The sequence below is a fragment of the Ips typographus genome, linkage group LG4, assembly GCF_016097725.1.
Source record: "Ips typographus isolate SLU linkage group LG4, UJ_Ityp_2.0, whole genome shotgun sequence".
NCBI classification, from domain to species: Eukaryota; Metazoa; Arthropoda; class Insecta; order Coleoptera; family Curculionidae; genus Ips; species Ips typographus.
Window position 1 is genome coordinate 63,168 of NC_138425.1, and position 23,476 is coordinate 86,643.

Consider the following 23,476-nt stretch of genomic DNA (forward strand, 5'->3'; position numbering starts at 1 on the left):
CGACCATCAAGTACTCCTTTAGAACGGAAACTATTAACTTTGGTATTTACTTTGTTCTGTTGTGGCCTGTAGTTTCTAGTAATAAACTTGACATTGGAATAATGCATTGGTAACGGCAGTTTGCGATGAAATGTCCGCAACCAGTTATACAAGTAACAAAAGTCAGCTGTCACCGCTGATGACAGTAGACACGCAGTATACAATGACTGTCAAAAAAAATTGAATAATTTTTTGATTTTCTAACCCCATTTTTATTATCATAAAAGCAATGTCATGCACTTTCGTGACCGTTCGGGCTGCACTAACGCAAAAGCGCGAATACGACACTGCGACGCGAGTATTTTTAAATTCCATTCCGTCGTTTCAATCACAGAAAGTACACTTTAATGTTGCGTGGCGTAAAGGACTGGTCCCTGAAGACCTTGTCATGGTTTTTTTATGCGGGAAACGATTTTTTTCAGTGTGCCACGATCTGTACGTAGTGTAGCAGCATTTCCTGTACACCAAAAACCAACAAACAACCTGGACTTTTTACGATGTTTTTAATAAGGCATGTGCCCCCCGAATATAGCTATCCAGTCAGTATATTATCATGAATGGGATCGTTTGTTATTTTTTCGATAAACAACGGCTCGAGACATTTTATATAGGAAAACACCGTGTGTTTAGTTCCTTATTATTAACAATCGGGCTGAAAACGGAGTCTTTATGAACTGTCTAAGATAAACACACGTGTGTCTTTTATAGACCAGTTAAAATGGTTTAAATCGATCTGATTTGATGTGGCATTTGACAGGTTACAGTGTAAACGCCAATTAGACGATAGAATTTAGAAATAGAACAGAATAAAGTCAACATGTTCAGTATTTACGTACATCACAGCACCTGGTTAATAGTTTGTTAATTGGTAAAAAAAAATCACAAACTAGCAACAATATACCGTACATGTGGACTGAAAATTGTACCATCTAATATACAGAAGGGTGAGAAATCTGAGGGTTACATAACAGATGAATTTTAATTAAGAAAATATTGCAATATGTTCTAAGGGAACACTGAATGGAGAATAAAAAAACATAATGCCCCCTCTGAACATCTGTTCCTATATCAATTTTTGCACTGATTGTATTAGCTGAAAAAAACATTTTTTTTATAACATTCCTGCACTCTGTAACTAAAAGGAAAACACATCTGTTAAGTGGTAAAGTGTTACGAAAATTACGAGTTCGACGACTTTAGGCCCAGACTGGAAAAACGTTTAAAGCATATGAAACACATTGGATGACTCAATTTTCTAAAAACCTCATTTACAATTTTACCGTTGCGAGTATTACACGTTAATTATAATGCAGCTTTTTTTGACCAATCACAAACTAGGAACAATGCTGAGATTTAGGTAAAAGCTGCTTATGTTGATTGAATCATAGAAGCCTTTGAACACAGGTTGTCATTTATGAGAAAACTGTCAACTGTCATTTTACACGTATGACAGTGGCGCAATCGACTACACGTAACTTTGACAAATATGGTTGATTGATTATTGTAATGGACCCAAATTTGGTGCACGATCATCATGCAAAGTCCGTAAAGTCCTTTCTACTGGGGCCCCACAAAGAAACCGTTGTCTCGATGCGGTTCGTGTGACCGATTTCGAGAATTCCTCCGGATACCAAACGCAGGTATGTCTTTTCTACCAATATCTTTACCTTGCCTGAGGCTTGAGGTCGTTAATAAAGCGAGATTGTTCGGTCGTTACGTCACATTTATTCAACCTACGTGGTCCGATGGGATACCATCTGAATGAGTGTACAAACAACCCACCACAGTGTAATTTCAGTTTTGACGTTCCAGTCTAAACTCTTCCCCCCAGTTTTAAATTGATATGTCTGCTACTTCATGCAGTGTTTGTTTCACGTTCGGTACGGCGCTTCCAATTACACGAAAAGACAGATAAATATCTCTTAAAACTGGGAAGGAACAGTCCTAGGAAGCCACTTTAATCCGGGCAAACTGCGGAAACAAAAATACGGACTATTCCAGAGATTATCTTTAATTTGCCAGCTAATTTCGTTCTCGTTCCGCTTAACTGGCGTTATTAATGACTCCTCAACTATGAGCGGTTGATTTAAAAAAAATTGAATCCAAGGGAAAAATTAATAAACTGACCAGACCACTGAGGGATTATATCTGTCTTTGTTTGTTGTATAAAAAGCAAACCACGACAGAGAGAGAAAAAATATATCTGTCAAATGTCACTTTAACTGAGTGCGTTTGCCCTGTCGGTATTATAACAATGAACACGTTTACATAGTTGTTTTTATTTATTATTATATTGTGTAAAAAGTAAAAACAGTTGTTTGGGGGAGATAAATCATTTTATCAAAGGTACAGGAGATTTAATTAACACAATCGCTAATTTATGTTAAGCTAATCAACGCAGTGTAAATTCAGCCTTATACCGCTCTGGTTCTGTGTGTAATATACGTGCTTTTGGAAACTCAATGAACCGGTTATCACATCGCTTTAATGTCGGTACATATTTGTAAACTACATCAAAACTGTTTTACATTTACGACAACTAAATGCACCTAAAACAGATTATTTCTAGGAAACTTTCAAGGAACAAACTCCAAACTTGGGGAAGTCAAGGTTTATTTTCAATAATGTCTCTTTTCCAGTTACTTTTAACGTTAATTTTGAGCACGTAGAACACCGAAAACAGTTTCGACGCAACGAAAACATCCACGCCAAGATAAACAAACCGCCAAATAACGTGTTGGAACAGTTTTTTGACTCTCACATCCCCTTCAACATAGAGGGGTGTCTGTGGGCCCTATACGTTTACATTTAATAAAAGTTAAACAAAACGGCGATAAACCGTTTATATGGGATGTGAGATGTGACATTATAATTAAGAATTTTCAGTCAGTTTCAGCAGATGATGATTGGTCAAAAAAAGCTGCTTTTTCGACCAATCACAACCCACTATACCATAAACGTCATCGAGGTAGGTAAACTGACACTTGTCACTTATAAATTTCTCTAGGAAACAAATTTGGAATTTTCCCCACCGGTAAAACATGAAAATCTGTACAATGGCCGTACAAATTTTCCCGCTTCGCATTATCTGGGCTTTATATCGCAAAGGTTATGGCCATTCCGCAATAAATTATCCTGCAGGGATTGCGTGAACTTAAATCGCTGACCAGAAATGCTTTTGCTGGTGTTTTATGAGAGAATGTCAATCTATTTTGCAAAGCTTTCGTGCCGCACCCGATAATATTAGGGAACTTTTGTGGGCTGAGGTCGTAAAAAACACTTTTTTTCCATAAAACAAAACTATTACTGTTTCTAGTGTTTCTATTGGCGTTTATTTTTACTCCCTCTGGTGATCAGTTTTGAAAACAGTTTCGGGCATTCCCGCTGTCATTTTTCCTTTTGTTTACATTTAATTTTGACAGTGACAGTGTCATATTATTTATAATGTTAGGTTAGGAACGTGTTGCCCGATTTTTAACCTGTCAGCTGTTTAAAAACCATTTTAACTCTGTGCCTTATTAACTTATCCAAGTAAGCACGTTAAATTAAACTGGCTGTCAATTCAATTATTCCCTCCATGGAAACTCTATAAAGAAAACTACAAGAGAAAGTAATAAAGATCCCTAATAAAATAGGGAACGTATGTGCACCTGTTATATTTCCAACTATAATGAAAGTTCTAATCTAATAGTTGGTAATAATGCCAAAAGGGGCGTATGAGTGAAAATGGTAAAATATTGCCACGCTCAAGGGTAAAACGCCTTGAAGTGCGGGAGTTAATTTCAATTTTAGGTCGTAAAACGATCCAACTATTTACTGGTTTTTCCCTGCAGTTTACAGGCTTAATCATTTAAACATGGATGTAAGCGTTGTTTTATTCGCACTTAAACAGCCACAGCAGACCAATTCAACGACGTTTCCATGCAGGAATACAAAAGAAGGCACCCGTGTAAATCGCATACTTATTTATTCATGGTCGGTATCGGACTTTCCTGGGAAGTGTCCGATGAAATTTTAATTAGATGAGCTTGGACGGTGGATAACTTTTGTGCCGGTCCGGTCCAGTAGTTTTCCTTAATTCTGCGGTTTTACTTTTCAGTTGCACTGAGTTACGCAACTGACGATAAGAAGAGTTGTTGTCACTTTGACAGTTTAGGTTAGTTTGTATAATAGAGCTGTCAGAGGCAAAACAAGTTTGGACAAATTGGCTTTAATCAACAATAAAGGGTTTTGGTTGGTACTATTATCTATCCTGGATCGGAAAATATGTTTTTTTATAAGTGCATGAAAACTACTGTACATGAGCAATTCGTTTCAAATGTCAGATTATCTTTGTTAAATAAATTAAACAAAGATAGATATAAGTTTTGGTGATCTGGTACAACTAAAATAACAGGAAAGGTGAGGTAAATTGACATTTGATCATAAAAGAAATCAAACATGCTGTGATCATTTGCCAGATTGTTTCCTGGAGGGATCTTATAAACATAAAAAAACATAAACTCACCTGCAAATACGGATCCAAACAAACTGCTTGTCAAAACGAAATAAACAACCATGGAGATACACAACCTATACGGTTGTTTCCTTTCTTTTTCTTCCATTTTTACGGAAGGTTGTACGGTGAATGTTGGGAGTCCGCATTCACATCGGGCCATAACAAGAAATTCCTCTCTACCGTTCGCCACAAAACAACTTTGAATTTCAAACTTTGGCAATAAAACATCGCGCACATAGCCAACCACGAGAATCCACTAAATCCATGATTTAAATGTGGCCGCACAATCCACCTCACACGTACCAAAACCACTGCGAAAGTTTCAAAACTTCTTAACAGGACACCTGTGGATGCATTCACGTGCAATTCAAACTGTCTCCTAGTCGAGCATAGTGACGCCGGAAAACTGTAGGAAATATTATCGTTTTATTAAAAAGTTGATTTTGAAACTGGATTTTATGGGTTTACAACTGTTGGGTGTTAAAATTGCCCGATTTTTACGAACTGGTACAGTTAAACGGACCGCCCGAGCCCCTTTCGTACGCGACGATCAGTTTATTATGCGGAATGCACGTTTGTCCTCTGAAAAGTTTGGCGCGCATGCCCCTCAGGTATGAAGGGGGAATGACCAATGAGGTATTTGCTTGGTTTGTTTGCGCCCTCTATTGGACAGGTTGACCAACTAATTTTTAAAATTCAAAACAAAACCACGTGGTTTCAGAGGCCGCGTGCTGCGCGCCACCATCTTGACGCAATTATCACTAATAAGGTTTTTCAATTATGTTTAGTGCAAAACCAGTGTTTGGCCATACTGTTTCAATCACATTTGATAGAGCAGGATAGAATTACATTAGTTCTGCACTAAATTCGCCAATCAAAACATCATTTTTCCTTTTAGTGTTCACTATTCCTAGACAGTGGAAAAAATTATGTTCCTAACATTTGAGAAGGGGTAAATAAAACATTAATTTGTTTAATTCTTTTTATTTAAAACATGTATATTATTAAAAGAAGAATCCTAAGATTTTTCCTCCCAAATGCTTTCGTCTAGCCTCCTCATGATCCATAATTCCCCCACTAGTTGTCAATACCACATAACTGTAAAAGAAATAAATAAAATTACACAATAAACTAACTATTGTAATTTGTCCTGCTATTTAGAAGATAATATAACAATTAAAGGTAATAATTATTGTCAATAACCAAGAAATAATACTCGGTTAAAGCAAGTAGTGTGCTTCTGGAACAGAATAAAGTTCTTGTCTGCCCCTTTCATTGTTAATTTTAAGACAAGGGGCTGAATAATCTAAAAACTTACCCAAATTGTCTGGATGGTAACAAATTATTTGTCCATTTTTCAATGTGGGTGATTGGTACATCAAATCGGGGCGAAATCACTCCGCATTTGTTCAGTCTACCAGTCAGATTCACTACAATCTTTCCACTCCTGTGATCGTCAACAATCTCAAATTCACCAATGTAACCGTGCTTCATCATCACAGTAAGGAATTTGACGATCACTTTGGAACAGGGGCGGATAAGGACCTGCCTTTTACCACGTTTCTCCGCATTGTTGATGGATTTGAGAGCGTCACTCAGAACATTCATCCGAACCATGGCTGAAAAAGTTTTTAGTTAGTTACACTGTCACCTCACTGAAAACCACAACTGGGTCGTTTTCCTGAAACTACTCGACACTGACTATTTTCTTTTTAGCTTATTTTTTGGTTTATTTTACTTTTTAAGGGTGTAAATTTGTAGGTTAGAAAGTTGTCAAACTTTCAACAGTAAACTGGAACATTTATGAATGGATAGGAGGGAAAATTTCTACACGGCCGTGTAGAATGGACTTTTGGAAATAAGCTAGTTTAGGAATTATATTTGGATGGTTCACTTTTAACGAAATTACCTGCGGTTTATTTTGAACTTGCAAAATAAATCCTGTTCGTTTACTTTTCAGCCTAAAAAGACATTTGTTTCTTAAAACGTCAAAGAGGTCGCTTGCGTCTTGACAGTTGACACATAACGGACGGCAGTCGACACATGCCAATTAAAATTTAATTTAAAAAAATAAATTTTAAAAAATCAATATAAATGGTGCTATTATTAGTATGTTTATTAAAAAATCCGTACGAAAATTTGGTTTGTAAAAAACTAAACAATTTACACTTCTCTCTACACAATTTTCTGCTTCTACATGGGTTTATAGGCAACCCACATTTCGCCAAATGGCTAAACGTCAATGTTGTGTTTATCTTTATTTAGTTTATTTGATTATACTTTTATTATTTTATTAAAGATACGATTTTTTTGCATTTTAATGTTTTGTCTGAATTTTTTGGAGAATTGATGAGCTTTTAATTTTACCATTTTGACGTTTACGCAATTTGTTGTGTTGTGACGTATGCTCGATAATCAATCATTAAAATCTAACCTCACTCTTCTATATAAGTTTTCATTTTTACATTAATGATTTCTTGAATATCGGTTGAACTATGCTGCGATAAGCCCATTTCAAGTGTTTTCAGCATCAGATACGTGTAACCCTCGATACGTGATAAAACACAGCCGTCATGTTCTTCCCTAACCAATTCGGCTGTTTCCTGGCAGTTTTGTGTATTGGTCTGCTTTTAATTGAAGGGGCGCAGAGCGTTGGTCAAGTAATTTTTGCTGTAAATGCGGGGGGCGAAGCGCACACCGATGTCAACGGTGTTAGATACGAAAAAGACCCGCTTACTAGTAAAGTGGGTATTCCTTCTGACTATGGCAAGAGGTTACTTATAGGCAGAGTGCCTCCCAATGATCATATTTTGTATCAGACTGAACGGTACCACACAAGTACATTCGGGTAAGTTTTACCAAATAAAACCCTCATTTGTCCAACTCTACTAAAGTACTGAAATATGATTATAGATATGATCTTCCAATCCCTGCTGATGGAAAGTATGTTTTGGTGCTCAAATTCTGTGAAGTGTACTTTGAAGCTCCAGATCAAAAAGTTTTTGATGTAGTTTTGAATGGGGAACACACAGTTGTAGCTGATTTAGATATATTTGCTAAAGTTGACAGGGGAGTTGCTCATGATGAGTATATACCATTTGAAGTTCGGCATGGTAAGTAATGCAGCTTGGGAAAAGTTTTTCCATTACATTTACATGGTAATACTTACCTACAGGAAAACTGTATGTTAATGGAGAGGAATCAGAGATGATGGGCAACAAAATCAAACTGGAATTCATAAAAGGCTACAAGGACAACCCAAAAATTAATGCATTTTACCTGATGAAAGGTACAATGGATGACGTGCCTAAACTGCCACCCATGATACAACCAGAATCTCAGGATCCATCCACCACTTTGGATTTGGATGATCTACCCTTGGATGAGTTGAAGCTGCAAAAACGACCACGCAACCTTCCAGTCATTCCTGATTCTGTCGAGCTGGAAGAAGAATCCTCCATTATGCTGCCTGTGTTTGTTGTTATTGGGGCTTTCATTCCGATATTGTTTTTTTTGTGCAAATTGTGATGCGAGGAGGGACGATTTATGAATTGTGGCAGTGCGTGCGTGGAAGACGCTTTAGACTGAGATAACTACTTAATTTTCTGTTTTTACTGTTTGTTACTGTATTTATTTGTGATATGAATTTGATGTAAGTTAAAATAATGTAATGACTTACAACAAACGACAAGTTTGTTATTTCATGAATTGTTTTAAGGAAAAAAGGCATGGGGTGTGGTAATTAGTTAAGAAAAATAAATGTGGTTTGATGTAAATTATATGTATACCAATGTTTATGGTGTTAAAGAGTACAGCTAAATATGTGTACTAGTTAATAATAGTTCAAAAGTATGTCATCCAGGGTACTTAATTTTATGTAGACATCATTAGAAATTTAAAATAGTAGTGACTGTAGTATTTTTATTTCATTTACCTTTCACCACTTGTCAAGATAAAATAACACAAGTCTTTAAATTTATTTTATTGTTAGGACATTATTACATTTGAACGGAACAAGAATCGGTCGTAATACCGTTCCGTTGTTTTATACAACCGGAATCGCTTAAACTTCGATTGAGTGTTCTATTGCGCGACAACAAACTACTCACTAACCTATAAGAGCTTAATTTTAAATTGTTTTTCTGCAATTTATTTACATTGTCTAAATTCTGTCTTCCGCCAGGTTCTATCACAAAAATAGCCTTACTTAGCTGAGGTGATGACTTAGAGTAACTTTTATCCACCTTACTTGCAGCTTTTTGATTGATTTCACCGGTGGAATTGTGACGAACTTTAAATGTGTTTAACGATGTTTCTTTATCGTTGTTTTCTTCGGAATTGCCTATACTAAAGCACTCTGCGTTGGCTTTAAAAATGTTTGGTTTAAACGGTGTGTTTGACCTTAACATTAAAAGAGTATCGTGGTGCCTAGAATCATCATCTTTGAAGGAATCCTGAGAAGATCCTCCAGAGTCTCTTCCCGAATCTTCAGCTATATTCCAAATAGTCTTATCCATTTCAGCAGGCGCCGTCGCCACAACTATAGGATTTTTCACTATAGCTTCCACTTGTCGGCATTTATTAGCACTCATAACCCTTCGGGGTGAATTAAACGACTCTTTATACTTCGAACGGTAATGGCTAAAGTTCGAGGGCTGGCGGGGCGGAAAGTGATCACAATATTTCTGCCGAATACCCAACAAATCGCAGAAAAACGTTTTCAAAGCCGCCCTAAAGTCCCTTAAATGGTACGCGTACAATAAAGGATTTCCGGCCGAGTTTAAATGCGACAAAATGATGCACGATAACATAAAAGTGGAATTGACTGGGAAATCTTTCCGGAACGCGATTATGCAGTTTATAGTGTACAATGGAATCCAGCAAATCATGAAGAACAGAACGATGATTGCTAAGTTTTGTGTGGCTTTAACGTCGTTGCGCTGTTGCACTCCTAGCATCCGGATCATTCCGCTTGAGGGTAGGTTTTTGCACTTTTTTCCACCCGCCTTGTCCGGATTCATTACCACGATTTGTTTTAACTGCAACAAATTTAATCAATGCTAGCGCATTCACCATCTGTCCAGAAAAATTTTTGGTACAAACCTGTTGTAGAATCACCCTGTAAATATGGGCGTAAAAAGCGGCCAGTATTAGGGCGGGGGTGATGATAGTGCCAAAATACAAAAACACTAAGTAATTGTAATCCATCACGCTGAGGAAGAAGCAGTCCACGTTGCCGGATTTACCCTGGTGCCAACCCATCATGGGCAGTAGACCGATCATGCAGCCGGCAAACCAACAAATACTGATTATAACTGGAATAAACCAAATTGTTAGTAACAGTTAGTTTACACTTTTAGTTAACCTATAAAGTTTGAGAGTTGAGGACATTAACGTCAAATCATCTACAATCAAAATTCTAGTGCAAAAAAACATGAGAGAAATCGTACACATTCAAATAGGGCAGGCAGGCAACAATATCGGAAACAAGGCACCAACACTAAATTAATCAATTCAACAGAATAATTCAACTAATTGCAGTTTTGGGAAGTAATCTCTGATGAACACGGCATAGATCCAACGGGACATTGGCACGGTGATTCCGATTTACAACTGGAACGGATCAACGTCTATTACGATGAAGCGTCCGGGGGCCGATTTGTACCTAGAGCAGTTTTGGTGGACCTGGAGGCCAGCACCATGGACAACGTCCGGTCTGGACCTTTTGGCAGGTTTGTGCTTTCTCTTTAATTCTCTGCAAAAATTTGTGGTGCAGATTATTTAGTCCTGACACGTTCATATTTGGACAAGGCGGGGCTGGCAATAATTGGGCCAAGGGAATGTACACTGAAGGGGCTGAATTAGCTGACTCGGTGCTTGACGTGGTTAGAAAAGAAGCTGAAGGTTGTGACCTCCTTCAGGTATATACCAAGAAGAAGAAAAAAGGTGTTAAACTAATGGTTGGGGTGTTTCTAGGGTTTTCAGATAGTACATTCGATAGGAGGTGGTACTGGTGGTGGTTTAGGTTGTTTGTTACTGGACAAAATTAGGGAAGAGTATCCTGACCGTATTATTAGCACTTTTTCTATAATCCCCAGTCCGAAAGTGTCAGACACTGTAGTGGAACCATACAACGCCACCATGTCCATTAATCACCTAGTGGAAAATTCTGATGAAACCTACATAATAGGTTACAAGTTGGTATATAAGTGAAATTTGGATTTTGTACCATTATAAACGAATACAGACAACGAAGCCCTGCACGATATTTGCTTCAGAACGTTAAAACTTGCCACTCCCAGCTTGGCAGATCTTAACCATTTGATAAGCGCAGTTATGGCGGGGGTAACCACGTGCATACGATTTCCTGGACAACTCAATGCTGACCTGAGGAAAATCCAAGTCAATATGGTGCCTTTTCCCCGCTTACATTTCTTTATTCCTGGATTTGCTCCCTTGTTTTCTCGAGGTGAGTTTATTACTATATTATATAGACATCATTCTAGTGTAACTTTTATTTTAGGCTCTAGACCGTATAAAGCAACAACGGTCCCAGAGCTGGTGCTGCAACTATTTGACGCAAAAAACCTGATGTGCGCCTGCGATCCACGCCGAGGACGCTACCTCACCGTCGCCTCCATCTTCAGGGGACGCATGTCCACCAGACAGGTGGAGGAGCAAATGGTGAACGTGCAGAACAAGAACAGCAGCTACTTCGTGGAGTGGATACCCAGCAATGTTAAAACGGCGGTGTGCGATATTCCCCCAAGGGGATTGAAAATGTGCGCCACCTTCATAGGGAACAGCACCGCCATTCAGGAGCTGTTCAAACGGATTGGAGAAGCGTTTTCTGCCATGTTCAGGAGGAAGGCGTTCCTCCACTGGTATACTGGGGAAGGTATGGAAGAGAGTGAGTTTATGGAGGCTGAGAGTAATATGAACGACTTGATTTCGGAGTATCAGCAGTATGAAGCGGTAGGTAATGATGAACTAAGCGAGTACGATGATGATGATGATGATGATGATGATGATTATAATGAATGATGTTATATTTAAGTTTTCCAAGCACGTTTTTGAATGACTGACAAGGGTTATATTTCTGTTCTTATCGCGTTTCCGCAACAAAAAGTTGAAACGCTCCCCCGCATTAAGTATTAGTGTCGAATTGCTAATAAAGTGGAAATTTCTGCACGTCCGACGACCCTGAAAATCCATTGAAGTAATGAACATCCGCTTGGAATTTCGATTAATAAAACGTTTCTCCACTTTTGTGCTTTCTGCAAATCAGACTTTAATAAGGCAGCTTTCAGCTTGCTAATTGTTACCAGCCTAGGAAACTGAATACTTTCCTATTTGGCCCTTAATTTAATACGAAAAAGGAGCCGCAACTGTGCGATAAAAACGCACGAACTTGAGCCCGATAGTTTCAAGTTCATGTGGCACGTCTCTAGACTAAATTTATAGTTATTAAGCCTGCTGCTTGTTGGAGGTTAGTTGGAAATTTATTTATTTGTTGTTTTGCAACACTGTCGAGCATAAGGAAATGTTTGACTGAAAATACGATTCTAAACCTGTAAATACTAATTAAAATACAAAAACTTCCATATGACCGGGTCAAATCTAAATAGGTAATATAAATAAGAAGCATGTGTGTCCCCTGATATTTATAGAATATCAGTGCAGACTGTTATTTTATTTCAATCAGTTTTAAACAAAAACAATAATAATGATTCTGAAATTCTTTTAGGAAAATGTTAATAACCCCTAATTTCAGAAATTACTAGTGATTTATTAAAAGGACCCTAAAAGTGAGAAATCTCTACCCATTCCAAACGTAATGGATTTCTGTCTAAGGATATTTATCTTCAATTTTGGCTTTTCCCCTTAAAAGCAGCTAGAAAGTGTGAACTAGAAGATGTTTTAGAGCCGAAATTACTGTAGAAAACACTTCAAATAGAGGGGCTAAAATGTAGTTAATGAAATTCCGCCTGTCACAGTTATTGAACCTCTAAAATGCTTGTGTATGCAGGAAATTCGGTTTTTTTCACACCATTTGCTTGCGGAAGGCAAATAATATCAGAAACTTTACAAATTACCATTTTTTATTGATTGTATGTGGATAAAATTGGTAGGCAACCACATTAACCTGAACAGTCAAGTTGGGTTGCCTACATTTCACATAATGAACCGTTAAATGACGTCACGTATCTGCATGTCAACTGTGTTCCTCCTGATGTTGGAACTTTCAATTTAGCCTGAACCACTTGAATAATTCATCTTCGAACTGATTACTTTGGAAGTGGTTTTGTGTTGTTGTCCGCTCCTAGAAATTGAGGCACCAAAAAGAGGCTCTGACATAATTTACCAGAGATAATCAAAGAAAACACGAGTGGAAGCTGTAACAGACATAACTGCCTGCAAAATTCCAATTTTATTGATACGACGCCAATTAATTGGTCGTAAAACTACCAGTACGAAGGTTAGCAGAAAATCGTATATAGTTTTTAATAAACTGGGTGCGTAAATATTGAATTCGATCCCGGTGTGTAGTTATTAAATCTGTTGCATTGATTATTGACAGTAATTTTTACGAGCCCAGACTTTAACATGAATGGACGACGCTTGCAATTTTACGATTAGTTAGAAACGAGAAAGTAGGAAAAACCCATTAACCTACTTTATTTTAAACTTGTAGTAGTGGTCCATGTTCTCAAAGTGGAGGTAAATGAATAATTTAAATAATAATAATAATTTAATGCATTAAGGTTTTAAAAGATTAATTTTGCTGTTAATGACGGCAACATCGCTGACAGATGTCAATGTCATTCGTGTCAAGGAGTGTCAAATAATGCGGGGAAAATACGGTAAAAGTAGGGTTAAATTTTAGTTCGGTTAACATTCGATTAAAAAATGCAATTTAAGAGTTAAAAGAACCCCGTGTCCGCAGTCAACGTTAAATATTTAATTTCCCGCCTTACCAGTGAAACCGGAAGTAATTTAGCCACAAGTCGTTTGTTATCTGGAAGAGTTACTGCTACTTTGAGGACGTCAGAGCCGCAGAATTTAATTAGGTTTGAAACTTTTTTTGAACTTACCTAAAGCAGTCTTGGTGCGTACGTTTCTGGAATACCCCATCGGATGCAGTATGGCCCAGTATCGATCCACTGACACGGCGACCAAACAAAAAATTGAGATCGTGCACAAAACCACCAACAAAGACACGGTAAACAAACACGCGTGCAAATTGTTTGGTAGTCCGATTGACGACATAATGGCGAAGGGAATGCCAAGCAGGCCGACCAAAAAATCGGCAGTTGCCAGGGAAACAATGTAGTAATTCGTTCTCCTTCTCAGTCTGCGTTCCTTCAGGAACACGTAAATCACTAAAGCGTTGCCAGCCACCGCTAAAACGGCCACGACAATCTCGCAAACCACATAAGACACGTTCAGGTCCCTGGTTTGATAGTCGTAAGTCGCGTTCGCCCCTTTCGGGGAACTGTCGTTCATTTTGGGACTGCAGAGACCTCTGGGACCACTTCCATTCTACCTGGTTTATCCGAATTCTGTCTTTAGGACGTTTATCCTATCGTCACCCATCTGTAACAAAAATTACAATGATCCACGCAATCTATTGAGTCAACATAATAGTTTCAATAATAATTATCTAACAATATATTGATTTATTAAAGCCCTATTGGGGTTTGTGGCAATAAAACAGTCTACAGACCGTCTGTATATGATTAATAAATTTGCCAATGTTTGGTGAAACGCAATATTGTTCAATTTTCTTTGATAACAGTTTGATTAAGTGCTTTTTAGACAATGAGAGGCTATTTATAAAAGCAACAGGAAATATCAAAAATTGGAGAGATTTAATGTTTTTTTTTTTAAGTTGGCTGAAGATAAACTTTAAATCTTTCAAAACATTTATTTTCCACACAAATATAAAAAACTAATAAATTTTAAAAAAAAACGTACAAACATCCGGCTTCTTACAATTTCCTAAACACTTACAGAGTGCAACCAAACACTTGTATTGCTCATATCCTGTCACCTAATCCAGTAAATTAGCCTGGCAATAACGTGTCGAGTTAACCGTTTACATTAAATAATAAGCGGCTTTTTAGCATCTTTACCATTTGTCTTATCATGTGACGGAAAAGTCAACCTTTATGTACCCATACATGATTTTTAGTAAATCCAGTACTTTCACTTCAGAATAACTTTATTCTAACGATAATATCTATGGAAACCGTGAAATCAGACGCTGCTATTGGTCAATTCTGTCGTTTTCATAGAAATTATCCTCAGAATTTAAAGTCTGGGTAAAGGTGACATCCGTCCAGACCCAATTAACCTTCTTCCTCATTCCTGAAATAACAACCGTCTGGATCGATCCAGGGATGAAATATTGTAATGTCCTTCCTTTTCTATTAACACATGTTATTTACAAATTGGGACACGTTTAGGAATAACTCCACGACCGTAATTTGTTAATATGTCATCTGGTCGACATATTTAAAATACGAACAAGTGTCACGTGACCTGAAATGTCAAATGAACGCAACCCTGTGCGCGACGTCATTGATTGTTTGTTTTTTGACAGTTTGTTCGTATTTTTCAATTTTTCAGCTGTAATGTGAATTTATGGATTTAGTTTTTATTTTGTGTAGTTATATTTGTAATTTTGAAATTACAAATACAATTATTTCCGTTTTGTGTCAATTTGACAGCAGAATCATGTTCCCATAGTCAAAATCAAGTTTCAATTGAATATAGTATCAAAATGGCGGTGGTTATCCAGTAATCCATGCAGAAAAACTAATTTTCAGGTAAATTTTCCAAAAAATCCTACATAACTCGTTTACTTGAAAACAGGGCTGTCACGTGACGTTGAGCACACCGTTTGGCTGTTCAATATGACGTCACAGTTTATAATGTCGTCACTGCCATTTCTCCTGGGCAGAGAGTATCTGACTCACGTGACCAATTGCCCGTGAAACCTACTCTACTCTGCCAAAATGAACACAGGCACTGATTACAAAAATGTCAAGTCAAAATCTTACCTTGCTCTTATAAAAGACTGTGGTGTGCATTGGGTATTGAACACGTGGGGAACGGATAGTCGTCACTATCAATAAAACACCACTAATTTGCTTTTTGAATAAACCGAATTGCATTTATTCTTTGCTTGTTGATAGGCTGCCGTTATTGGGACACTTCCTGCATGCTTAAGACTAAATACACGGCCGTGATATGAGAAAAACTAGGAACTAGCACGTTAACAAGACAAGCATTTTTTTACTTGGCCCCACTGTCTGAAATAAAAAATAACCTAAGCCGTCTGTCAACGTCCTCCAGTTCTGTCAACTGATGGCAAGATCAATGAAATGACATGTTCTTGGATGGTTGTTGCTTAAAATTAGCATTATAAATCTTAAAATTGATATTTTCTGGTTATTTTGAGTTTGGTTTGTGTGAACATTTATCTGAATCACAGTCAACCCAAATATAGCTTCAAACAAACGTAATAAAAAGGCGAGAAAGGCAAAAAGCGTGTACGCAACGAGATTTGTACAAAGCCGGAGCTGAAAATAACTTTAAGATTTATCCCTCAAAGTAATCCAGATCGTAACTTTCGCCCCCTTCTAGTACAGGCGCATAACGTAAAAGAGAGTTTTACCATTTGATCTGCTAAACCACTCAAGTTTGCATCTAAATTCAACTAATTTTAGTCTTCTTGCAATTTGCATAGTCGTTATTAACGTAAAAAAACAAATTTCGTTTTTGTTATCATAAATCCGTAATTTTTGGATATACGAGTATAGTGTTCTAATAATTAGTTATGGTCACGAAACCCATTTGGCATTAACCTTGTGACTCACTGGAAAAAGGAATTAAAAAAGAAAAATCGGACACAATGATGGAATGTTAACAAACAGCTAACATGCAAGCTCAGATTTGTATCTCACGATAGAATTAACACTGTAAAATTTGCAGAAAATGTTTTTCTAGGCGAATCAATTAAATCCAAAACAAACTCCAACTAAATCTTTCAACTGACAGTCCAGAGAAAACAACATCAGAATGTGCCGTTAAAGTTTTTATAGTGGCGAAAACTAATTTGCTTGCGTGCCAACTATATTTCCAGAGAGGTCATCAATTAATTTTTTATATTTGTATCAGTGGTTACGATCGGCTTCCGATAAATAAATATGACAAAACGATCGCCCGCTTGCCATTTCCCTAATTAACGAATCCATCTTTGTCTGGGGGGCGTTTAATAAAAAGAAAAAATAAATAGCCTCGAGAGAGCTGGGGGGCACCAACACTCTCGGATTACTTCATGGAAATAACATTCCTGGTGCAAAAGCATTGATCTAGGTCAGAGTTTTACAAAAGTCACGTGACAATACGTTATGTTACACTGATGCAATCATGTGACAGCTGTCACATTGCGATCCAAACTGACATTGACATTTAGTCCGCCCGCACCAAAAGTTTCGCCCGCATTTAATGGCGGAGACGTACAGCACCAATTAAAAAAAAAAATAGTAATGGATTATAATTTGCGTTAAAAACCTTTCAGGATTTGAGTCACATGTGTGTTCAAAACGAGAAGAAATAATTGAATTTCTCTCGGTTTTAGCTGCTCAAAATGACAGCAATAGAGAGTGTGTGTGGAATTCACCCAAACTTTTAGTTCGTCGAGTTCTTATTGCCTGAAAGGTTTGCACTTGTGGACGCCATCAAACTTTCGCCAGATATTATGAAAGTTGTTCGTGTTCGAAATAACAAATATCACACGTGTTGTGAACAACTTTTTTATTAATTACATCTCTATTCACACATAGTTACTTATGAATTTAATATAGTATAGTGCATTTTATAGATTAAATCGTTTTTAAACATCGTAAAATGGCAAACTAATTTAAGAGTTTATTTTATAAAACTATTGCATGCAAACAAGTTGGTCCAGTTTACTTTTAAAATGTAGTAAACTACTTTAAAATACTTCTGGGAAACTTATTAACTATCTAAGCTAGATAATATTAGCAATTTAATAAGATTGAAAAGAAAATAAGCCACTAAACGAATTGTGGCGCTCCGAGTGGTGAATGTATCAACTATTTTTAATCACATAAGTTTGTTAATATTAAAAGAGCAAAAAAGAAATAATCCTCTCGTTGTTTATTGATTTTTTTGGTTTGAAAAAGTCTTGTAATGGAATCCAGAATAAAATTCTGTTATTATATGCATAATATACAAAACTGAGGAAAATTAAACATTTTTATCGAATACGAAAACGTGTGAGTGGCGTTTAATTAAAACATTTCAACACCATTGGACTCCTTGTCTAAACCAAACTATTTATCATTTGATTTGATAATTATTAAGCCACCAGTGTAAATTCCATAGAGCTGTAAAATACAATGTGTTCTTGTTCAAGTATAAAAATAAAATTTTATGTTGATTTGTTTTATATTACATAACGAGAAATAAACTTGAAAACATCGAGTTATACAGTCGTAAATTGGAAGGAAAAGCATCAAGAAACAAGGAAAACGACAAATTTTATACATCTATGTACCAGAGTAGCAATAAAATATATAAAAATAACTTGGTGTGTATGTTTTGATGGTTTTTTTTTATTAAAATAAATAAGGATTGCACAAACGTATTTTTTCCAATTTAGCATCAATATTTGATGTTTGTTTCTGAATACTTAACTTCTTTACATTTTTTTTGGGTTTTGAGTACTAAACAGTGACAGTTTACCTTAAAAAAAATTCCAGTAGGCCACCTTTCACCACTACACTAAGAACAACTGACAAAAACGAACTTTAGCATGTGTGGGTCAACCAAAAACCAAATCGTCCGCGCTCTCCGACGCACTTTGACGCTCTTCTTGGCGCTATCGTCGGTTGCCCGCGATTTTGAACTCCCCATACACTTTGCACCGGCGCAAAACTGGAAAGTTATCGTAATCTTTACAGAAAAAAATTTATGGCTGAGCAAAGGAGTTTTATTGTTTCAGGGGGAACAATCTCCATTCCTGGATAATGGTTGAGGTAGATTGGATCTCGGTTTTTTTTTATGAGAACTTATAGTTGTTTCTGTTTTTTTAAGTCATTTTAGGATTTATCATGTTTGCTCTACGCTCTGTGAAACCTCAAAACTCTTTCTTTTTTCCCTTCTATTGACAGTCACACAATTAAACTACAAAGTTATTTACATAATATCTATTATACCAAACGTAAATACACTCAAAGACGGTTAATAACTTATCAACAAACTGTAGTTGATAATTTTCTCAATACAAATTTAAAAAAATCATCAAAATGTTCTAGCTAATTTATTATTTCTTCTGAAACAACACCTTATGGATGGTACTTATGTCCGGCACCAGTTTATCGTAACCGTCTGAGGAGCCTCTGCCTAAAATACTGAAAAACTTGCCCATTAAAACCATTAATTTGCACATTTTTCACTAGCAATTACCCTTCAGATTTACACTTCCTGCCGTTGAATTAAAGGGTCTTTTGTTCACTAAAAGACACTTCATCGGTTGACCATCAAGCTGTCTGTTGTGATAAGTGTCCACTGCCTTTTGAGCGTCCTTTAGGTTTTTATAAATTACTTCGGCCACGCCGCTTCTCACCAGTTTGGCGGACAACAGTTGTCCTATATCTTCAAACAGTTCCTAAACAAATTATTTGATTACAAAACAAGTTGTGGATAAAAAAATGTCATTACCTTAATGTCATCTTCAGTGACAGTTGGCTGCAAGTTTGACACTACAATTCTATGTCCAGCAGGCACCACCACTTTAGTTTTGGCTTGTGACAGTATGCCATGACTGACAGGCTGTGCTGGAGCACTGTCCAAGCGCGAATGGACATTGCTCACTCTGGTTGACCCTTTCAGAGTGATTTTGCCCACATTTGAGCTAAACATTGGCATATCTTCATCCTCATTCACTGCATCCAAATCAACATAACCGCTAGGCTGCATCCTTACAGTTCTAACAAAAAACAATCAGCCAAAAAGCTTGTCTAGTTTACAAAAACTTACTTGGGAGCCAGTAGTTCAGACCAGCCTCGTTTAGCCAACATCAGTTCTTCCCTCACTACATCTCTCATTGCCTGTCTTGCTGGTTCTAAAGAGCCAATCAAATGTGATGCAGGCCTCATATCAGGACTGACCCATTTAAACATTGAAGCTTCATAGTCCCTGGACAGAGGGTGGGAAGCGGACAAACCACGATTCATTTCGTTTACTATGGTTTTCCTTAGTGGAGCTGCTCTAGGAGGTTGTGGTTTTCTGATTGGGGGGCGTTTCATCTGTGGCCTGGATGGTGAAATCAAACCCAGTTGTTTTTGTATTTCAATATTCATATCGGATCTGGCTCTAGTTTTGTTTGTAACCAAACTGATTTTCCCATTTCTATCAACTTTCTGCAGAATGCTCTTGCCAATTACTTTAACGTTAGTGTTTTGTGTCTTGGCCCCCCACTTCTCAATTTATCTAGTTTGTTTCTGGCGTCTAGGATTTTGCCCTTTTTGGTTAAAACGTCGCGAGCGTCCGTTACTACCGGACGTTTTTTCTGCAAAAGTTTCTGTCTGGCATCCAGTACTTTAGGGTTTCCACTGTTTCTAGGCTTCCTTTAACGGGACGTTTTTTTCAGTTTCATGTGAGATTTTGGGCTCACGCCTTTACCAGATCGATTTTTATTCACTTGTCTGTTCCTGTTGTTGGTATTTCTGTTACTACAATAGCAAACCCACATGAAATTTGATAGGCTGTATTAAAACGGTCTGATTTACTTACCCTCTGGTTCCTGTCTTGGCCATGTCTAGGTAGTAAACACTACTAGTAGAATAAACGGTAATACGAGCAAAAAACTAATTTACGTAAAACTGAAACAGTCTCAGTTATTTCCGTATATTTACAATTGAAAAGAAAGAGGACATTCCACACTAACAACCAACAACTAAACAATCAGTCGTCTGCCATTATAAAATCGAGTCAGAGACAACTGTCATTTGTCAAAGCTGTCATCTGTCGAAAGTGTGTTTGTTTACAAAACTATAGCATCGGTCACGTGACTGATTCAATCGACTTAATCACTTGCTCACGTGACGTATATTTTTGTTTGAGTTGGGTGAAATAAAACAAAAAGCAAAAATTAATGGTTTTATATATTTTCGTAAGTGCTCTACTTAATAATATACAGTAAATTACAAAAGAGAATGACTAGCTTCAATAAAATACATTTTCTGACAAAACTTACTAAGGGCTGGTTAACTTTTTTGAACTTACTTGGTGTTAAAACAAAAGTAAACCGAGGCGTTTAATCATGGGCTATAACTAAACCAAGCGTGTCATGGCGGTAGCCCATTGGGCGAGCCGTGTACCCTCATGTGCCTGTTTAGGTTCCCGCTCTGACTGAACCGGAGCAGACATAACTTGCACTCGTACGGTTTTTTCCCCGCTGTGTATTCGTAAATGTTTGGTCAGGGTGCTACTGTCCGAAAAGGCTTTTTTGCATAGACGACACCTATAAAATTCAGTTGTTTCAAATTCAATAAACAGTTGGTCACATGACTTTTTTTAAATGTTGCCCAAACTGACTCACCTGTATGGTCTTTCGCCTGAGTGAGTCCTCATATGCGTAGTAACTGAGGAACTTTGTGAAAATCTCCTATCACATACCGGGCATCCTAAACGGTTTTTCACCGGAATGAGTACGAACATGCGCTGTTAAGTTAGCGGCTTGAGAAAACGATTTATTGCAATCGCTACATCGAAACGGTTTTTTCGCCGCTATGAGTCCTCAAATGGGTTTTTAACGTGCTGGGACGTGCGTAACTTTTCCCTAAAAAGGCACAAATTATCAAACTGCCTGACATTTCACCACAAATCGCTCACCACATATTCGACATACGTTCGGTTTTTGCCCGTCCTCTTCCAAAAGGCTCGACCTACGTCTCGGCGAAGTAACCGACATCGTCATGGGTTTATAGGTGGCCGTGGTAGTGAGTAAAGGCGTGACATCTTGTACTGGTGGTCTAAAATCCGCGGTAAATGAATAAGTACCACCATAGGTTGGACTAAGCAGGCCTTGACTTTGGTAGGCTGGTTGTGAGGTTGGTTGGGTGTTGGCAGTCCATTGAACCTAAAGTTTCACAACTCAAGTAAAAAACGAAAATCGAGTCGGCCAGTGACAGGACGTGACAAAACAATTAGCCATTTTCGGTTGACGTTAGTTGTCAAAATAAATAATTAAACATTCACTGGAAAAGGGGTTTGTAAAGCATTTTGTAATTTAATCAATTATTAATAAATCAAACTTTACTTATATGAGTGGTTAATAGATTTCAGTTGCAACAAATCTTTAAGAAAAAGTGGAGGACATGTGCCACTCCGTATAAAATGAATATCTTAGTCACGTGATCAAGCGTTTTTGTGAGATTTTTTTTGTCAGTTGATGATTACCAAATTGGATTGAATTCACTTACCTGAGGACAGGGTAAATCACTCGGATACCCACTATTTGGATGGTACCCGTGCATCGTCATGTTCATGGACACGTTCACGGACATGCTAGGAAAAATAGGAGCCTGTTGGGCCAAACTAAAGTTCTGATCGCACAGATTCGCGCCCCCACAACCACCGGGAGACAGCAGCATCTGCGAGTGGTAGAGATGCTGCTGGGGGTCGTACTTTTCGGTAGGGCTTTGCCCCGGATGCACCACGGCGTGTTTCAGCGACAGCAGCACGTCCGCCACGTCGAGGACGGTTGTTTTTGGTCGCGAAACAGCAGCGGGTTCTGGTTCTGGTAGTTCTGCTCTGTTCTACATAGGTTCCGTTAAGTATCGTTCGGAAACGAAAAATGTTAATTCGTACCTTGAGGATGAGGAGGGCGGATTCCCGCAGGTGAAATGTTAAATAGACTGGGCAGCGGGTCTAAGTCCAGTGGTAGGGAGAAGGAGGCCATTTCGTCACTCCAGCAGGATGATAAATCGTCCGTACAGGAAGAAATCTAATAACAATATTCAATTTACTTAAAAATTCAGTTAATAAATAAGTTTTTAATTCACAACATTGGTGAGTATGATACACATTTGATTAATAAAATTAAACACACTTAATAATAACGAAGAATTGAAATTAACAGTGTTACCTGTTGTACAGCCGTTGGGGCACTCCAATTACACTCGAATTGCACCCCGAATTGGGGATTGTTGGGGACGTAACTGGTTGTATCCCTGGTGAACGGGGACGTAGGAGGCTGGGCCAATCTTGCGCACCTATAATGTACCATTTAGCAATATGCTTTTGTTAATTTTGTGTTACAGAGATTTAAATTGTATTGTTTGTTACTTTATAAATAGATTGCAGATACGTAATCATCATAAATTAAATAAAAATAAGATATAGTAATTGGTCTGTAATATAGTAAAAATGGAGCAAATACTTTTACACACTGTAAAATATTAAGATATAATATACAGGTGTGGTAAATCCAAAACCGACCATAGGAAAACCGTCTAACTGACAGAGAAACGTAGATAATTGCATGCGTGGGACAAAGACAGTAAACGAAAAAAATACCAAGTAGGCCATATTTTCAGTACGCTGTTGCCAAAATCCAATACCGTAATTAATAAACGTGGTAAAATTATTTTGTCGACGGTATTGGATTTTGGCAACAGCGTACTGAAAATATGGCCTACTTGGTATTTTTTTCGTTTACTGTCTTTGTCCCACGCATGCAATTATCTACGTTTCTCTGTCAGTTACACGGTTTTCCTATGGTCGGTTTTGGATTTACACCACCTGTATATATATTTGATATATATATTATTTATATCTATTTATGTGACATTCTACAGTGTTCTGAAAAATCTAACTACAGTCTGATTCACGAAAGTT

The 23,476-nt window shown here is 37.4% G+C and overlaps 6 protein-coding genes and 1 pseudogene across 13 annotated transcripts in view; 2 read left to right on the forward strand and 5 right to left on the reverse strand.

The window, feature by feature from the left end:
* Positions 1-5,105, reverse strand: part of LOC145728561 (protein sidekick-like) — a 60,559-nt gene extending 55,454 nt beyond the window's left edge. For all 5 annotated transcript variants that reach the window (XM_081978901.1, XM_081978900.1, XM_081978899.1 and 2 more), the window contains exon 1: positions 4,547-5,105. In XM_081978901.1, coding sequence (XP_081835027.1) covers positions 4,547-4,697 — 151 coding nt within the window. In that variant the 5' untranslated portion in view covers positions 4,698-5,105. The remainder of the gene's footprint in view (positions 1-4,546) is intronic.
* Positions 5,106-5,505: 400 nt separating this feature from the next.
* Positions 5,506-6,580, reverse strand: LOC145728565 (small ribosomal subunit protein uS8A). Its single transcript, XM_081978906.1, has 3 exons — positions 6,447-6,580; positions 5,856-6,156; positions 5,506-5,635 (listed from the first exon to the last, which is right to left on the reverse strand). Exons 2-3 carry the CDS (start codon positions 6,152-6,154, stop codon positions 5,542-5,544), a joined length of 393 nt encoding a protein of 130 aa, XP_081835032.1. The 5' UTR covers positions 6,155-6,156; positions 6,447-6,580; the 3' UTR covers positions 5,506-5,541.
* Positions 6,581-6,828: 248 nt separating this feature from the next.
* Positions 6,829-8,443, forward strand: LOC145728564 (malectin-A-like). Its single transcript, XM_081978905.1, has 3 exons — positions 6,829-7,385; positions 7,451-7,650; positions 7,713-8,443. The coding sequence occupies exons 1-3, from the start codon at positions 7,111-7,113 to the stop codon at positions 8,063-8,065; spliced, it is 828 nt and encodes a 275-aa protein (XP_081835031.1). The 5' UTR covers positions 6,829-7,110; the 3' UTR covers positions 8,066-8,443.
* A 61-nt stretch (positions 8,444-8,504) lies between these two features.
* Positions 8,505-18,556, reverse strand: LOC145727476 (adenosine receptor A2b-like). Of its 2 annotated transcripts, none has more exons than XM_081977051.1 (4): positions 18,317-18,556; positions 13,633-14,134; positions 9,641-9,852; positions 8,505-9,576 (listed from the first exon to the last, which is right to left on the reverse strand). In XM_081977051.1, the coding sequence occupies exons 2-4, from the start codon at positions 14,042-14,044 to the stop codon at positions 8,536-8,538; spliced, it is 1,665 nt and encodes a 554-aa protein (XP_081833177.1). In that variant the 5' UTR covers positions 14,045-14,134; positions 18,317-18,556; the 3' UTR covers positions 8,505-8,535. The 2 variants fall into 2 exon arrangements, with proteins under 2 accessions (XP_081833177.1, XP_081833178.1); XM_081977052.1 differs by lacking the exon at positions 18,317-18,556 and adding an exon at positions 15,604-15,856.
* Positions 9,888-11,806, forward strand: LOC145727478 (tubulin beta-4B chain-like). Of its 2 annotated transcripts, none has more exons than XM_081977053.1 (6): positions 9,888-10,028; positions 10,079-10,269; positions 10,314-10,458; positions 10,514-10,727; positions 10,785-11,006; positions 11,061-11,806. In XM_081977053.1, exons 1-6 carry the CDS (start codon positions 9,972-9,974, stop codon positions 11,579-11,581), a joined length of 1,350 nt encoding a protein of 449 aa, XP_081833179.1. In that variant the 5' UTR covers positions 9,888-9,971; the 3' UTR covers positions 11,582-11,806. The 2 variants fall into 2 exon arrangements, with proteins under 2 accessions (XP_081833179.1, XP_081833180.1); XM_081977054.1 differs by having other exon boundaries at positions 9,907-10,028; positions 10,349-10,458.
* Positions 18,557-18,765: 209 nt separating the features above from the next.
* Positions 18,766-20,391, reverse strand: LOC145727733 (uncharacterized). Its single transcript, XM_081977548.1, is given in 6 exon segments — positions 18,766-18,984; positions 19,040-19,241; positions 19,295-19,562; positions 19,613-20,049; positions 20,052-20,202; positions 20,369-20,391. Coding segments are annotated over 6 exon segments (1,089 nt in total). The 3' UTR covers positions 18,766-18,976.
* A 330-nt stretch (positions 20,392-20,721) lies between these two features.
* LOC145728229 (protein glass-like) lies at positions 20,722-23,186 on the reverse strand (annotated as a pseudogene). The gene is made up of 5 exons (XR_014178026.1): positions 22,725-23,186; positions 22,060-22,583; positions 21,470-21,716; positions 21,177-21,416; positions 20,722-21,098 (listed from the first exon to the last, which is right to left on the reverse strand). The product of XR_014178026.1 is annotated as a protein glass-like (transcript).
* Positions 23,187-23,476: the final 290 nt, after the last annotated feature.

Bases quoted from the DNA above. Each gene is read 5' to 3' on its own strand.
- LOC145728565 (XM_081978906.1), bottom strand. From the start codon at position 6,154: ATGGTTCGGATGAATGTTCTGAGTGACGCTCTCAAATCCATCAACAAT. The intron at 5,636-5,855 runs GTAAGTTTTTAG...TTTCTTTTACAG, and splicing joins TTACCATCCAGACAATTTGG to TTATGTGGTATTGACAACTA.
- LOC145728564 (XM_081978905.1), top strand. From the start codon at position 7,111: ATGTTCTTCCCTAACCAATTCGGCTGTTTCCTGGCAGTTTTGTGTATT. The intron at 7,386-7,450 runs GTAAGTTTTACC...ATATGATTATAG, and splicing joins TACCACACAAGTACATTCGG to ATATGATCTTCCAATCCCTG. The intron at 7,651-7,712 runs GTAAGTAATGCA...ACTTACCTACAG, and splicing joins ACCATTTGAAGTTCGGCATG to GAAAACTGTATGTTAATGGA.
- LOC145727478 (XM_081977053.1), top strand. From the start codon at position 9,972: ATGAGAGAAATCGTACACATTCAAATAGGGCAGGCAGGCAACAATATC. The intron at 10,459-10,513 runs GTATATACCAAG...GGGTGTTTCTAG, and splicing joins AAGGTTGTGACCTCCTTCAG to GGTTTTCAGATAGTACATTC. The intron at 11,007-11,060 runs GTGAGTTTATTA...CTTTTATTTTAG, and splicing joins TGCTCCCTTGTTTTCTCGAG to GCTCTAGACCGTATAAAGCA.
- LOC145727476 (XM_081977051.1), bottom strand. From the start codon at position 14,044: ATGAACGACAGTTCCCCGAAAGGGGCGAACGCGACTTACGACTATCAA. The intron at 9,853-13,632 runs GTAAGTTCAAAA...GGTTTATTCCAG, and splicing joins ACGCACCAAGACTGCTTTAG to TTATAATCAGTATTTGTTGG. The intron at 9,577-9,640 runs GTTTGTACCAAA...AATTTGTTGCAG, and splicing joins ACAGGGTGATTCTACAACAG to TTAAAACAAATCGTGGTAAT.